This window comes from Condylostylus longicornis, unplaced genomic scaffold, assembly GCF_029603195.1.
Source record: "Condylostylus longicornis isolate FDR11 unplaced genomic scaffold, ASM2960319v2 ptg000048l, whole genome shotgun sequence".
In the NCBI taxonomy this organism is placed as follows: domain Eukaryota; kingdom Metazoa; phylum Arthropoda; class Insecta; order Diptera; family Dolichopodidae; genus Condylostylus; species Condylostylus longicornis.
The window spans coordinates 14,832,308-14,850,751 of NW_026578017.1; the positions used below are offsets into that span (position 1 = coordinate 14,832,308).

General features: G+C 24.9%; 1 protein-coding gene across 4 annotated transcripts in view; it reads right to left on the reverse strand.

The window, feature by feature from the left end:
• Window positions 1–496: 496 nt before the first annotated feature.
• The window catches only part of LOC129611027 (uncharacterized), a 122,509-nt gene continuing 104,561 nt past the window's right edge, over window positions 497–18,444 (reverse strand). For all 4 annotated transcript variants that reach the window (XM_055523936.1, XM_055523933.1, XM_055523935.1 and 1 more), the window contains exon 3: window positions 497–1,637. In XM_055523936.1, the coding sequence (XP_055379911.1) occupies window positions 1,634–1,637 (4 nt within the window). In that variant the 3' untranslated portion in view covers window positions 497–1,633. The remainder of the gene's footprint in view (window positions 1,638–18,444) is intronic.

Below are 18,444 nucleotides of genomic sequence, written 5' to 3' on the forward strand. Positions count from 1 at the left end.
AGTTTTTAGATAAATAAAAATGTACCAATGTGCATGTATGTGTAATCCTAACAAAGCCTTATATATTTGTGTATAAATTGAATATGTAAACATAATTTTTTGTATACACGTATATAGAATAGTAAATAATTTGTCTTCCAAATTCCTTGAACTTTGAAATTTAATAGAAAAGAAATCCTGATGTTTGTATATTATTTTGTGAATTATTCAAAAGTGCCATTTAATCTTAGGTATATTATAATGATGAAGGCGATTCGACGAAGGTATAGTCAATGTTTGTACAGTATTCGAAATTGAATTGTATTTTATAATAATATATAATGTGTACGATACATGTATATATATTGTACACATAAGCCAATTCAATTGAAGAATGAATAAATTTATACGTAAAAAATAAATACCTTATTGTTATTTGAAAATTTGTTCAATAAATATTTTAATATTTACTTATACAGAATTTGTATTTTAGTTTATTTGCAAAAGGATGAGATCTTAACAAATTAGGTATAGTCACTAAAAATAACTAAATTTACTTGGAAATAATATGGTTATATATTCATATTCTAAGCTACTGCGAAAAGTTACACAAAATTTCTTTACACAAATGAAATCGTTTAAAATGTTACGCGCAATAGACGATCTATTCGATGTGCAAATTTTAAGGAACTAATGATCTAAACCCTTTACTGAATTGAGTTCACTGAATGAAGAATATTCTGTGATGAATTCTCAGCAATTTTTTTATAAAATCTATACAACAAATTTTTACTCAAAGTACTTTAAAAAATACAAAATGAAATTAAAAGTCACTTTCAAAATCTATAAGTAGAAATCACATATACAGTTTTTCATTTTTTTTCTAGGAACCCAGAGAAGAGATTTTCGGAAATTAAAAGAGCAATACAATATTGAAAACCTTTTAAGAATGAAACCATTTGGTTTGCGTTAATTTCATCAATATTGAAATTAACGCAAAAGTATATGATTATATCGCGGGTTAAAAGATTTAATTCGAATTTTAATATTTCAAGTTAAGTTAATCGTAATTCAAAGCTTTCAAAGTTATATTCGGTTTACAAAGTTTTACTTTCGGTAGACGTATTGGCCTATTATGAAAAAACAGATTTGAAATTATTATTTAATTTTTCTAAAAATCAATTTCCGGGCCTGTGATCCAGGAGGACCGATCTTAAAAAAAATTCTCGAGTAAATGTTATAGAAATTTCGATGTTAATTTCAACGATACACCGCATGGCCATATTCAGTTAATATTTTTAATCTCTTCTGGGATCCAGTAGGTGAAAATCTTTTTCAGTATCAACCTGTGTTCAATAAAATTATACAATTGTAATTTCAGGCCTTTAGCTCCTTGCGTTCTCAAATGAACGTGAAAAAAATAGAAGGACGGACGTATACTGCTAGATTAACTTAGAATTTGAGTCTGAGCAAGAATAAACTTAAATGCTTTATGCAAATAATACATAAGTCGTAAAAAATTGAATCTACCCCATACAGACGGGTAAAAAAATTCAAAACCCTAGCATTTATTTTATTTAAAAATTTTTAATAAATTACCTGTTCCTATGTTGACCAGTTTATTTGTAAAATTTCACATTTTGTCATTTGTTACTTACCTAAAATGAGAAAAAATAAATTATTAAGAATTTGTTAAAAAAGGTCATAATTCAAAATAATTTTTAATAAAAATATTTTACGTAATTTCAAAAAAATTTTTCTTATGTAAAATGTGGTATTCAAAATTAATTTTCCGAGCCTATATGCGAACATTAAATTTAAAGTTGCATACGACGATCTCAAAATTCTTAATAAATTTCCGTTACAAAAAGAATTTCAATATTACTTATTCTTTATAAAGTCAAAGTATTAAAGTCAAAATGGAATGTATCACGTTACCCTTGCACATATTTTGCCTCTCATTCTGCAAGTAGTTGTAAGGACACTTAGATAAAATGTCTTCTATAACAGTATCTATTTCGGTTAGGATTTCTAATTAACAATTGTTATAATATTGTTTATAATTGCATACATTTAGGAGAATAATTCAACAATTTACGCATAATTAATCTGAAAAGACTTTCAACGTTATGATTCCAATGTTCAACATCCTTGCACATTAACACTTCAAAATATTGTTAACATACACAATGTTTTTCTTTACTTTGTCAAATTCTCGCACTTTAAAATATTATACATAAAATACATAACAATCACTTATAGTTTTTGACTTATATTATACAAGATTATTAGCAAGACATTTATTAAGCAACAATAAGTAATTAATTATAGTATTGTATTAGTTTATTATTAAACTCCAGTTATTTCTTAGGTGTAATAGCTTAGATGTAATATGTGCCTACATATTACATTCATGGTTACCTTTTACAGTGTGGTTCCGGTTTAAATATACTACTATATTAGTTATTATTTCAAGAATTTAGTGCACCGGTAAATCTTTCATATTGATTCCGAGATCCTGGTGCTTAACTCACTTCCGATTATTACCGACCAAATTGCAAATCGAGTTTTCGGTGGAAACATTCTTCTGGTAAAGAGGTGTATATAAACTATTTGTCGGTTTTCTGCTCATTGCTTTAAAGTTGAAAAAACTTTAATTTTTCTGTTTTGAAAGAAAGCTGTACTAAATTTCATCTTTAGAGTTTCAAATTAAGCCCACAATCTATAGCTCGGAAATTTTTCTTTCAAAATTTCAATCCATAAACTAACTTAAAACCGCAATAGTTTGCCAATTGGAATCTCTTCATTAATATGGAGCCATACCATGAATTGCTTAAAGCTAAACTGCTCTAATAGATTTTTCTACTAGCCTCTCTTCTTACTTATAGGTATGAGCAAGCAGAAAATAAATTGAGTAATTTTGAATGCTCTTGAATTGATTTCTCCTTCACCATTAATGAACACATCCTGTTCATAAAATAGATGCAACATATAATATATAAAAACTAATTAATGATGCTACCATGTTTTGATGTATTTGTTGTTTTCTTGTTTCTTTCCTATTATATTTCAATTTATGGAGCTGTAAAAGGTGATAGCTAGTTGTTTTTTGCTGCTAATAATTAAAAATGACAGGTTTATATAAGTTTTACAAGAACTTTTGATCTTCAATTAGACTTGTAATGATTTAAAAAACAAAAAACAAAAAATATATTGATTGAAATTACACGCTATCATTGTTAAAGAATCTGCAATCATATGTACACATAAAATATTTAATTGATTCTGTAGTATAAAATTGAGAAGGAGCAATAATAATAATTTTTATGACACTATCAATTAAATATTTTTACAACAAATGACTTAATACATCATGAAATTTATTAACTGCATACTGGGTTTTTTTCTGCTTACTATAGGATATAATTTGTATAAAATGCTTTTCATGAATTCCGGTAGATAAACTTTTGTTTTACGAAGAAAGAAAATATATGGCCTTTCATTAAAATTTAGTCAAATTTCAAAATTAACAATAATTCAAAATTATTTAATTTTTTATTTGTATATTCCGCTTTAATTTTTATTAAACCATTATTTCTTGAAAAATATCTTATTGAAACAAAACTGTAATAATTGAAAACCTCTTAAAGCTATCAACAATAAATTTTAGTTCAAATTTACTGAATTAGTAATGGTCAACTTAATATGAGTCGTTTGTAGGTTGCCTAAAACTTTTCGTTCTCCTTATTGTTTCTCTTATATATTCCTTGTTTTCTGTTAAATAAAAATAACGTGAATATTTGGATATGATAACCTTCTTCGGACATTTATAAAATTTCTTCTAACACATAGCAATCATTTTACAAATTAAAGAAACAATAATCAATTCGCAATTCGAAAAGAGCACGATGTTATTATGAAAGAAAATTGAAAAATTCGACGCTATGCAAATAATTTATAAGCACTGGAATATTATATTGACTTCTGATATACACACAAAAACACATTTATATTGTTTATTTAATAAATTTATTGTATATATGAGATTATTATGCAAAGTGTGATAAATATCTTTTGATAGCACAATTAATTTTTTGATTGACATTCATTTAATTTGTCGCGCGTTACATTTAAAACGTGATCTTCAATTTAAAAAAATATTTGTAAGGTTTATTATTTTTGTGTTTTGTTTTGTTTTTTATTATTATTTAATTCTTTGCAAGAAGAAAATGCTCCCATCCACATGTAGAAACCTAAAATAAACTTTTTATTATACCTAGAACAAATAAAAAATTCTTTGTTACTATAAATAAAATTTTTTATTTGTCAAAAGAATCGCGTAATGTGAACATTGAAAAATATCCTTGTATTTACATAAATCTGGTGACTAATAGCTTATCAAAGTGTATTTTGTTAAGCTATTGCAAGTTTAAAAAAAAAAAAAAACTTTAAATTTTTTCTTAAAATTTTCCACAACAAAACTTCGATAGTTTCTCGAATTTGGTAATTCGTACATTATGCCTCAAATTTTAATATTATTCCAACTGCCTCCATAAAGCAGTTTAATGCAATTTTTGATAATCAATTCAAATTTATAAACTATACCTTTAAAATCACGTTTATAAGAATTATTTTCACATGAAAATTGAGAAAACGATAATTTTTTTAAAATTTTTTTATAAATAAATTAAAACTTAGCTTGGGCGCCCTCTAAACAGGAGGCCTTAATTCACATGTGCTCTATGAGCAATAATTGTTTTTTCTTTACTGAATAAATTAACTTAAAGATAAGAAGTTCATAACGCTTAATTATTAACTTTTTTACAAAAATATTAATATTGATTCAATTAATATTTTTTGAACATAATCTGAATTAGAAACTTTATTTTAAAACAATAATGTTTTTTATCACTTACACTGGTAATGAAAATCTCCTAGCATCAAGAACATTTTGAGTTCTAATGACTCTTTTTCCATATACTCTTGTACGAAACATAGTTTAGTTAAATTTTTTTAATGCCACACTCCCGGCTCTTTAGATAATCTTTTTACTCTTTAAAAAATCTCTTCTCTATTTTTTATAGTTATTAATTGTAAAAACGCGAATATCAAAAATTTTTATTTAATCGACTCTTTTATATTATTATTTATAGTTACTTTCTTCTATTCGCGATTTCGATCGAAAATAAACTAAAAGTAAATTTAATTGTAATAGAAATCAGAAAGCAATTTTTCATTCATGGAAATTTTATAAAATACGAGAATTAAAAATTGACGTACATAGCTTAGAGAATTTCTAGCAAAATAAATATCTACAAAAAAAATGTACTAATTTAAGGTTTACTGTCTTTTCGTTAAAAATGAAATAAGAAGAAAAAAAAGACTCGTCGCGTGATTACGATAAAAATCTAATATATTTTTGACACATATTTGGAAACTTACTTAAGTAAATTATTAATTTTATATAGAAGAATTATCTTTTATTCAATCTTCTATAACCATATCTAATCTAATCTATTTTAAATAGTTTCAAATAAAATTTATTATTTAAAAAGCTGAAAGCCTAATATTAAATTAAATTAGCTACTCTTGAATTTTTAATGAAAGAGTCACATAATGCTTGTATAGCTATTATTTATTGAATATTATTTATAACCTACTCTGTAGACATAATCAAGATTTACAAATAAATTTTTGAAATTGAATATTAGACAAGAATATTCTAACAAAATTTCAAATAACATAAGAGTAGTAAAAAACAAAATGTACTTAATTAAAAATCATTCATATTGATCATAACTTACATCTCTTTTGCTTACATCTCTTTTATAGGTATGTATGTATGTCTACTGTGTATATAATAAAACGATAAGACTATATACATAATGTATATGCATGTAGATCACATTGAGATTGCTGTAAAAATTATCACATAATAATCATTATACTCGTAATTAAGATATTAAAGATCACACACAACATCATAATATGTGTACAACAGAGTGCTTCATTTAATTATATATGGTTATGTAGAGCATAATTACGCTGTAAACTTGTTATTACAACAAAAAAAAATATTGTAATTGCTAATTATATTATTTGGGGGAAAAAATTTGGATCAACACGTATTAACTTTTTTTTTTCAAATTAAAAATTTAAGGAAGTATTTTTGTCAATTCTGGCATTTCAAGGCTTTTTTTAGTTAAAATTTTTTTTTAGAATTATAATATATTTTTTGTTTTCAGATTTATTTTTTACAAAAGTGGTGTAATTTTAAATGTTGGAATGCTTTGATTTGTTTCTAATTAAATAGCTAAGTAAGGGATATGGAACGATATTAAGTTCAAGTAACTTGTTTCGAAATCTATATGATTTGCTGGTTCTATTGGGCTTAACCCCATTGATTTCACCAGCCACTATTACTTTCACTTTTAATTTTTAAAAGCGTGGTTTCTTCATTAGATAAATTCATTAATATATTGACTCTAGGTGCAACTTTGCACATTTTCTCGATTAATTGATTTGTACTCTTGTATATAGTGATGAAAAATCCCACAAATAAATTACGTTTATCGTTATTAATTCCTCTCTAGTTTGGTTTTTAGTTCTTATTTTTATTATTAACGCATAGGAGCTTTTAGTACCGTATTTAAATATTTATTAATTTATGACTTTGCTAAGCATGAACGTATATAATATTAATCTTTTGAATAGTTTTGATTAATTTCCCATATCGTATAATGATTTTGTTACTATAGTACAAAAAAAATTTGATTGTGAATGTAAGTGACCTAATAATGTAAAATAATTGAAGCCCCAAAATCATAAATATATAATTATGTATGAAGTTTACATTAGATTTTCCATAATAATTATAATAAATATTTTTTTTAAATAGTTTTAATAATGAAATACAGCTTTTATAAAAGATTATAGAATCTTAAACGACACACTGTAAGTTAATTTTAAAATATAAACTTTAGTACATGGGTGAGCTTACGAATTTAAATTGGATGTACCTCTTGGTTTACGCTCTAATAGAATGTGAACATAAATACATTATGTTTAGGTACAAACGTTTATATTAAATATTATTATAATAAGTATGTATATACCATCATGGGCACAATTATTTTGTCAATATATATTTCAATTTTAATAATGATAATTTTAATACAAATATTTTTAGAGAGTGATAAATTTACTCTCTAATAAAGCTTATAGAATACAAATAATGTGTTTGATTTAACCATTGATTTTGAAAATTTTGAAATTAAAAAACTTTTCTTTAATTTGAGCTTTTTATTAATTGAATGCTACAAACCTATACCTCTCAAGCAAAATCAACAAACAATAAGGAATTGCGGAACATTGTCAAGCAGAATTGAAAAGAAATTACATCAGAAATTGTACTTAAACCTTGTATAAAATTTTATATTTATAATTTAGGTCACCCATTTTAGGTCTTCTAACTTATCTGTATGTGGATATTTTTTCTTTATGCTATTTCATTTAACGGGATTTTAAGTTGAAAACAAGAACGATTTTCGTGGCAAAACGTCAGAATTCATATAGAATATACACTTTTAAATAGGACTGAAAAAAAATTACCGCTGCGAATTTCAGCATCAGCGGTGACGTAGCTTAAGTTCCTGTTTGACCGTTTCAGTTTCTTTCGATATTATTTCCATGCATTTGTGACATTATATGCCAAATACTAAATACAGTAGAAATCTGCTCTAGTGAACGCCCGACTTTATGAACTTCCCAGTCGAGTGAACACAAAAATTTTAGCATTGACTGCCTTACACTGTGAACAAAAATTTTTATAAGTGCCCAGTATAGTGAACAAATTTTACAAAACGGTTTTTTTTTTATATTATTTTTTTTATTTTTCTCATTGTAACGGGATTTTTCAAGTTGAATTACAAAAGAGAGCATTATTTTGTTTATTTAACATATAAGTCATACATTGTGTTAGGTAATGGCATTCAATTAAAGTGTAATTTCGATAAAATAAAAGTGTTCAAGTTTTTTCTAAAATGCCGAAAACAAAATATTAAAAGAAAACATTTGAATTTAAATGAAAAAATTAAAATTATAAAATCTTTAGAGTCAGGAGTAAGTGTTACAACATTATCTAAGAAATTTGGTATAGCTAAATCAACCGTGTGCGCGATTAATAGCAGAAAACTGAAGTTAAAGAGCCAAATTCGGTTACTAATTTAACTGAAAATGTGATAGAAACAGTTGAAGCAAAAATTTCTGATTATGAAGCCCTTGAAGCGCTAAATAAGACTATACAATGGGCTGCAGGCAACGATATCTTGTTAACCGACCAAGTCACACTTAGAAATATAAGAGAAAATATTGTTTTAAAAATTTCAAATAAAAAAAAAATTCAAAAAAAAGTAACTGAATACTTTTCGAAATAATAAAGCTTTAAAAACTACTTTTTAGTTTAATTTATTTGACATTTAATACAGTGAACAGGTTCAATAGAACGAACAGCCTGTGTTTTTATTATGTTCACTCGAGCAGATTTCTACTGTAGTTAATTTTGCTTTAGTTATAATTTTAGAATTACATAAGCATAATAAAAGTAACAGTAAAATGTATTGAAATTTGATCTTTGAAAACTTTTTAATCGAAGAGATTTCATATACAAATATATATCATATTTGTATGTATATATAATATATAATATATATTATATTAGGCATACATTATATTCAAATATTTTTTAACATTTAGTTATTAAATAAATTTATATTGTGTATCTACCCGTTTAAAATTTTTCAATAAGTGTAAACATCGAGTTCACACTTGTTTAAGGTAACGTATATTGTTATGTGCAAAATATGCGAGTGACAGTACATTATAAAGATCATATTTGTACATATACCTATGTATGTATTTACATACTATACACATGCTATGAATAATAGTTACCAGTTGATAAGAGGACAAAACGTAAAATGTAAGCACAATATTAAACCAATAATAATTTTTATAGAGTGCACTATTTAATTTACATAATATGAAATAGGAATTAGTCTAAACATATAAATAAGAATTAGTTAATATTTTGCTATTTGAAAAATCTTCAATTATTTAATATTGCCTAAAGAAAAAAATTTTATAATAAAAAAAATAGCAATTACAAGAACGTAGATTTTCAAAACTTTAAACTGTTTATATTTTTTTGTTTAATGCACTCGGACACTTTCATTTTTAAAGTTAACGCTTAAATACGTCATATTGACATATTTACAAAATATAATACTAAATTACACACAGGTCATGAAAAATTTTCCAATTGATTTTTCATTTCGAATTTTCGAAAAAAAACCCAAAATAAATTTAAATTTATGTATTCAGAGAAATTTTTAAAACAATTTCCTTATGAAAAATTCCCTTGTATAATTCCCTTATAATTGCTCCATCTAATTTCAAATATAATAAATTATATTAACATAAATAATAAAAAAAAAATTCTTGCCTAAGCTTTTTTTCTCTATATTACAGAAGCACCAAAATTTTTCTGCAAAAGCTTATAATACAAATTTACAGATTCTCATTATTATTCTGCTCTCATTATAATTATTCCAAAATACAGTTAGATACTGTAAAAAGCTTTTATTATCTATATAAACAGAATTCTGTTTACAGAATTTTTGAAGAATTCTTATGAATTTTAAAATAGAGAAAAATATCTGCAGAGATTTTAAAAATTTTGCAGATACAAGTAAGAAAGAGAAAATGAGAACATGAATAATTTACAGATTATTATGTAGTGTAAATAATCGAAAAATAAAGGTTAAGGTTAGATTACTATAATATGGAATTAATTTTATGTGTGTTTACATAACAAAAATGCTAGGAAAAGAAATGTTACAGGTTAAGGTATTAAGGATTATTGAATGCGGTAATATACCAACCAGTATTTTTCACTCTTAATATTATATGGCAAAACTTGTGTATAGCAACTCTCATTTAATACATAAAATAATAATGTATACACAGTCATTGTAGCGTAAATTTTCACATTATCCTAGTTTTTATAGTATAACAATCAAAGTCCTGCGATAACAACAAATCTGTTCATCTTATATTACTTGGAATAAATGTAACCATTGCTTTTCTTTTTTATATAAAATTTATTATCTATGAGTTTTTCCATGTTGGGGTTTTTCATTTATATACATAGGTTTCTGGTCTTTTTCACAACATAGGCAAATCCTTTTGTCCTATTTCTCTTCTCTATCTATTGTTATTATTATTGTTATGGTAAAAAAGTTTTTATTAGAATAAAAAAAAAAACAAAGTTTTGTTTTTGTTTAATATTCTCTTGTTGTTTCTATTTCTTGTGTTATTTTTTATTTTTTTTTTAGGTGAATTACCCTAATGGGAATTAGAAAGAAAAACTTTAGTGATTGTATTTTGCTCCAATGTTACATTTATATTATAATATTTTAACTTTATATTTTATAACTATTTAATGCTTAAGTAATTAAAGAGAAAAAAGAATATGGAAGAGAATTTATGGTATTTTTTGTTTTACCATTAACAGAAGAATTGAAAAATATCAAGAAACTGAAGATAGAATAAGTTGATTTTATTGGGTTCATTTTATGTTTAATGTAAATTTAAGAAGAGTAATTATAGTAATTATAAAGTTTAATTATCATAGGTAATGGGATGGAGACAGAAGTCAGACTGTTTCAAAACAGAATCAAAGATTCCAATTATTGGAACCACATTAAAATAATATATTATTGATCCTAAAATATTCGCGTTGAATTCAAAATATTTCTGATTGCATTAAAGTAGACACCTACTCTTCAATTCCATATATGCTTTAAAATAAATTTAAAATAGATTATGACAATTTTTGAGTATGTGTTCTAAAACTGCCCTGGAGTTTTTATAAGAGTGTTAATTCTCTAAAATAATGATGGTTTTATTTAAATATTGGATTCATAAATTAAAATACATATACAATTATTCTACAGTATATAAAAATGGCAAAAAATAATCTTTAATAACGAGGGTATATATAACAATCTCAAAACTTATACGAATTATGTAATGATGGCACACATATTTATTATGAATGAACCACAGACAAAAAGAGCTGGAATTTAAACAATTCTAATATAAGATCTTTAATACTAGTTGAAATTTTGACTATTCATAGTTAAAATTGCAAAACAATATCCACGGCAATAATATGCGAATTTCTCATTTATAAATATATAAATTTTCATGTTCCCATTTTTCTAATGAACGTTTACCCATTTAAATTAACAATCTTTTTTCCAAAAAAAATTTTAAATCTATTTTTCTTTTTTGTTAAAATTAACCACAACTCTACATTTAAAAGAACAATTCCTTTAACATTATAAAAATTTAATTAGTCACATCATATTTCTAATTGAAAATTTATTCAAGGATTAAATAACGTTCTGAAACCAAACACTTTTTATGCTTTAATTATTCTACATGCCTATTTTATCTATTAATTTGCATAATGTACCTTACATAATGACAAACTTAACGTGGTAAAAATATACATAATAAATATCTAGAATAATTTTATACCTACATATATTTACATACAAGCTATTCATCATATAATAAGCTTACTTGTATTTACGACTAAAGAATAACGTGATATCACAAAATTAACCAGATACCTCATTAACCAGGAATTTTATTATTCTACATGGTCAAGGCCAAAATAAAAATGCTAATTATACGACAATTTTGAATAAAATTTTCTTGACATAAAACTATAAATAGAACATAAATTTGAATTTTGGGGAATAAACACCCTTAACTATACATATTATAGACGTATACTAAATCAATATTAGCATGAGAAATTTTTCTGTCGTTTTGATATACGACAATTAATGTACATATCATAAAATGTTTTGAATTATATTTAATTATTATTTGTGTTATAAAGTATAAAATTGTTAAGAGAAGAAGTTAATTAAGATAGAATCAGTTTAAGTTAATTAATTTTTATGCAAAAATCTATAAGGACACAAAAGTTCTCACTTCTTTAAAAATACTAACAAATTTTCTACTGAACATAATTTTTGCCTCTTATTAAATTTAGAATTGAATTTAGGATTAAATACGTATATATAAGTGTACAAACTGTTTGTCAATAAGTTTGTTAGTGTGATATAAGAATTAATAATGTATTCATTAGGTATTTCAGCAATATTGTGACAATTTGGGAGAATACGGTCCTATTTTAAATAAAATTTTAATTTATGAGCTATTTATTATTCATGTTGTCTGGAGTTAGAAATAGTTTGGTGCCACTTACTTCAATAATCCTATAATACACAATGTGAGAAAACTAATAAAAATAGTTAATGTATAGGCTTATGAGTTAGAATCCAAAAAGTTGTAAAATTTGATTTTATTATTTTCTTTACTATACAAACATGCATAATTTGACTTTAAAAATATTTTTAATGAGCGTTGATTCAACAAGATTGTAAGTGTTTCTAATTTAATATTAGAAACTTAACTACTCTGTTGAAAACAAAATATGAGCAGTGGTGTTTAAAAAAGTACATAATCTGCTTTTTTTTAATTATTCATACAAGGAATCGAGTTTGCATATACAAAACATTTTCCACCTTGAATAACTAAACATTTTAAAAACATTTAAATTGAATTTAAATCTTGAAATTTTAGGACTTGTCCTTCAGCAAAAAGGCAGAAAAAATAGTAAAAATTAACAGAGTGGTAAGTTTTTCTTTTGTACAGTTTTCATTTATTTCTGAAACCTTGTATTTTACTCTACATAATTCGTTTACACGTTTTACTTACAATAACTGACAACAACACAAGTGTCATTACTAAATTACTTTTGTCCTTAAAAACAAATTAAAAAAAAAAAATTTAATTTTTCATATGAGCCAAGAAATTCAAATGGATTTTTATCTTGAATAAAATTTTTTTCAATTTATCTTTTGGAATTTTACGCAACCACGTCATAATTTTTGTAGCCAGATAATGGGAAGCCAAAAGAAAGAAAATTTTATTAATTTTTGAAAAAATTCCAATTCGTTTTTTTTTGGAATGCAAATTTTTGCAGCATAATTGTGGAAAATACTTTAGTAGTTCTTATCAACTCGATTTCTTTTTTCATTTGAATAAAAATACAAATTTCTAAATGTCAGGAAAAGCGAATATCTTACAAATAATTTTGGTCTGGATTCCCATAGCAATTTTATTTTGCAAAAATTAGATTAGAGCAAAAATTTTCATGATTTTTCAAATTTGCATTACAGGAGTTTATATAAAGCTTTCAAGATTAACGATTATTTAGAATTTGATGACTTTATTACAACAGAGTAAAATGAACGAAAAACAGCAAATTTTGTAAGCTACTCAATAAGTTCTTACTTTTTAGTTCTACACAACATGGCTTTCAAATATTAAAGGTATTTCGCCTTATCTAATATGAGTCACTATTATGTATTTTGGAATTATTCCAAAAATTGTTATATTATAAAAATTTAAATATTTGAATTTAGATAAGAGTAAAACACTTGATTTTTTTTATAGCTTTGCTAAAAATATCAAATTTCACTTTCAAATTATATAATACTATTCAAATTCGAACTCATTCCACATACATACTTAAATGTCCATGTTAAAAACCTTTATTGTAAATGTTATGATAGTAACCTTCGACGCTAAATGAGAACGACAACTGCAATGTATTCAGCTGATGTCGATGAAACAACGCTCAATGGGAACGACAAAATTCAACGACCTGCTTAAAATAAGCAAAAAATATATTGGTGATCAGTGATTTCACAATAAGGCTTATTTCTTTGCTGCATTTGTAAAATTAATTAAAGTGAAAAAAATTTACTTTTAATAGCAATTTTTTGTTACACAAAGCATGAAAGCCGCTTCAACAACTTGTTTTTATTAATTTACAAGGCTACATATTAAAAACTCATTTATTCTGTTTAAACACATTCATTTGGTATATTTGTTTATACAAAAGGTCATCTCTGTTTTTGTTTATTTATAAATTGAAAAACAGCTTGGCAGCCTTATGTGTTCCAATTCCACTACATCCCGCTTGTCAAATTTCCATTTAAAACGGCTAAATTAAAATTTCATTTAATCCAACGACCTCGAAAATTTGTTTCTGTAATATGTAGCCGCTGTCGGCATCGCTCTCATTGAGTTTCGGGGGAAGCGTTGGGTTCAAATAAATTATCATTTAAAACATTAGAATTTTGCATCAAAAATAGAAAAAATCTCATATTTTGTTATTTTCGACGGTCTCATTCATATTCGCATTGCTAGTTGTTTATTATTTGGATAAATAATTTCTTTGATATAGTACTCCCAAATGCAAAAATTCAAAGAAAATTAGAGCCCAGGTATCACTGGGCAAGATATAGAATTTTTAAAATAACGAAAAAATATTGTCTTAAACAAGTTTTTTTTATTTTTTGTGTAAAATTCTTTTTAAATTAATTTAATATCCCGAAGCTATTTTAAAATTAATTTTCTATGTTTTTCTATAAGTAGAAAATTTTGTGTAAAATTTTAATGATTTTTTTTTTACTTCAATGCAAAAACTATAATGAATGAAAGTTAACGATCTTTAAATCCTGTTTTGTTGTCCTTAAAAAGATTTTTTTTTCAAAATTAACTTAATTCGTGTTACAGATATAAAATGTTTTTTGGGTCAAGAATTAAGTTTGTAATAAATTAATGTTATACAATAAATTTTTAAAAAAACATCGAAGGTCTATATACCAACAATTTAAATTTATGTTCAACTTAAACGAACCGTAAGTGTTTAATAATTCGTGACAAAATAAATTATTTATATAAGAGTATATAACGAGTTATAGTAAAATATTTCTGTAATAAGTAAAATCATATTATTCGGTCAACTTTAGTAGGTTTCATAGATTAAGGGAACCGAATGGGACAAGAGGACATATCCTCCGGGTAACCTTAACCATTCGCGACTTATTTTAGTCTTCATACGCTCCCACCTGTAATATCCTGAGAATATGTAGAGATGACCGTGCCTACTCTATGACACTCCATGCTCGCAGGAGTTGTTTCATATTTAATAATCTACTTCACTTTCATTTTTTTACAAAATTTTTCTTCAGCTCATATACCTCGGACACAACTTAAGCACTATAGTCTGTATTCCATTTTAAAATCATTCAAAGTTTTTCAGTTGTATGATAACAATTATAAGAACCCATACAATTTCAATGACTTTTATTGAAAATAAGAGCAATTTAGACTTCTATTATTAGCATTAAACTTCGATACAATCTGGTTATTGTCTTTCATAGAAGGCCATCCTGTATATTTATTTAGAAATCAAAGAACTTTTTACCATAAAAGTATTTAAAGCCTCTGTTGTGTACTAGTAAAATATCTTAAAATTGCATGAAATTTAAATTGGAAATAGATCTAGGCCTTTAAAATTATTGTAATTATAGAGTCTCTCGAATTTTAAATTAATCATAAACAAAAGTGCTGTATCTAGTCTACTTAAATTTAATATTAAAATTAAATTTAAATAGACTAGATATTAAGGGAGGTATTAATGCTTATTCAAATTCCAAAAAGACTAATTTTATTTTTGCCTTTATCTTTACACAAAATGAGCTCTTGTTTACGTCTCGTATAGAATAATTATAAATTTAAATACATTAAAATTTCAATTAAATTCTTTTGAAGGAAAAATTTTAAGTTAAAGAAATTTTGTTTCTTTTCATTTCATTTGAATGCTTTTAATATTTTGATAATTAAATTCATTTTAATAATTCCAAATTCAACCTAAATATGAAAGTGTATAAAAATAATATACGAAAAGATCGTCACCTCATTTCAGTGAGAAAACATTTCACACATTGAAAACATTCCGATTTGTTTTAAAGATTTTTTTTTGAGGATTTTTGGATTCTTTTTAAAGCCACTCAGGTTGCCAAAATCATTTAGTAAAACAACAAGTAAATACAAAACCACAAATTTTGTAAAAAAGCACATTTTCTGTTTTACCAAAAAAAGAATTTTTTAAAAAGGTAAGAATTCCTCGTTTTATGGTTTAAAACATCTATTTTTCCTTATAAGGTAAAAGATAATTAAGTGAAGGTAGGTCCAACTGATACCAAGAACATTTCTGCTTTCCCATCTCACTTGGCTCTAAGGTATTTATGGTTAAAAACATTATTTACTTTCACTTATGGATCTTGATTGTTCTTAGTCTTTGCTTCACCTTTTTCGGCCAGTCTTCATCAAAAATGCAAAGTTAATTGTTTATTAAATTTATTTTAAATAATATTCTTGTTGAAATTTTAAATGTATAGCTACAAATTTGCAGCAACTTTATAAGTAACAGAGAAAATGTTTCGAACATTAGACTGCCTGCTAAAATCAATCTGCTAAATGCTACGCTTCTTGTTCACTAAATTTTGTTTAATCTGCTAACCTGACCGTATGACATAAAAATTAAAATTAACAATGACGGCTTGCACGCAAGTGAAAATTCCGAAACTTGAGGTCATCTCCACTTAAAGCTTTTGAAGCTAAACAATAATTATTTTTCACTTTGGCGGCCGGCAATACTGGCGAGAAATACTAAAATTATTTTTTTGTTTAGTTTTCGGAAACAGTACGCGAAAATATTTCTTTGTCTTTATTTCAAATTTTTCATGAACTTTTTTTTTGTTTTTATTATTTTACACAAGATAACATAAGAAAATGTAATTTAGCCTTCAAAACAAGACAAAAACGAAGTAAACAAAATACAAGTAATGTGAAAATCTGTTAAAATCCTTAAATCCCGTTACATAAATTATACAGATGAAATAATCAAAGAGAAAAATATGAAACAAAGAAAAACCAGCGAAAAAAAAAATCGCTTAAAACATAAAGAAAATGAAAGTAAAAGTGTGAAGTGAAAAAATAAAAAAAAAAAAACAAAAATACCATTTTGTGTTCACAAATTATTTTTTCAACGATTATGACGCCTTAACAATGCTGTAAAGAAGCTTCATATAATATATAAATTAAGGCTACCCGGTAGTTAATCAGAGCTTTAGGAAGAATTTCACACGCTTACATTAAAGGCGATATTAAATAAAATGTTCATCGTTATTTTTCTCCTTCTACTCTGCGATATTTATTAACCCAAAATGCTTTAATATTTTCTTTTTATTTTTATATTCTTAGATTTATGGTTGCCTCAACCTTTTCTTTTTATATTCCAAAACAAAATGAAGGTAAAATTAAAGTAATAATAAGGTTTCACGTATAAAACAATAAAAGTTAAATAGAATAGCAGGTTGATCCAAATTAAAAGAATAGAAGGTAGTCAATCAAAGTCATGGTTTGGAAAATGGCGCATTTCTCTTTAATAATTTAATTTTTAATCTTGTATCTATATTAACTTTGGCCCTAAGTAATGGAAATAATCAATTGAAACAGTTCTCTTTAAAGCATAAAAAATTGCATAAATTTTGGGGGAAGAAAAATTTTCAAAAAAAAATTTACTGTAATATCACAAATATTTAATCACACTAATAAAAGCTTGAATAAATTGAATTGCAAATAAATTTATTTAAAACTTAAGGGTATATTTTTAGGTAAGGGAACAGTTATTTTTACCTCTTTTCTCGATTGTATTTGCGTTTTAATAAGCATATTAGGACGGAAGTTGACATTTTACAAATTTCGAGAACTGAGAACTCAAGAGCTATAAAAGCTTCAAAAAAATTTATTTTAAGTAAAATTAGTTACTGATCAATTTATAGAAAGTATCAAAAATTGAACCTATAGAAGAAAAACTGCTTCGAAAATTAACAAAAAAGTCTGTTTGGAATAACAATTAATTTGCAGAATCAAATCGAGATTTGAAAATTTACCTTAGTTCTCTATGACATAAGAAGTAATTAAGTGGTCTTCTGTTATAAACAGAATTCACAAATTGCTTGACTTTAGATTTAGACACGGCAGTTCATTAAAAACTTGCATTTACTTGCAACTTTTGAGAGCTATAGCTAGCCAAGCAGAGGGATACGAAAAACATTACTCTATGGAGAAGTAATACATATACCCAAATATATTTGCACCCAAAATTAAATCATTTTATCTTGAATGGTGTAGAAGTTTTTTAAACAGGACTACTGATAATTGGAAATTAATAAGCACATTTTTTTTCAAATTTTTTCGGAAAATGTGCCAAAATTATTTTTGAATATAAAATAAGTTGTTGTTTTGCTTTGCTATTTTGCAATTTACTGAATTTATAATTTAATATTCATTTAGAAAAAAAAATCGATTTGAATATTTAATAAATATTTTAAGTAAGTGTTAGCATAAATTAATAAATAATAAGGAAATTTTGAAAAAAATTTTCAATATTTTTAAAGATAA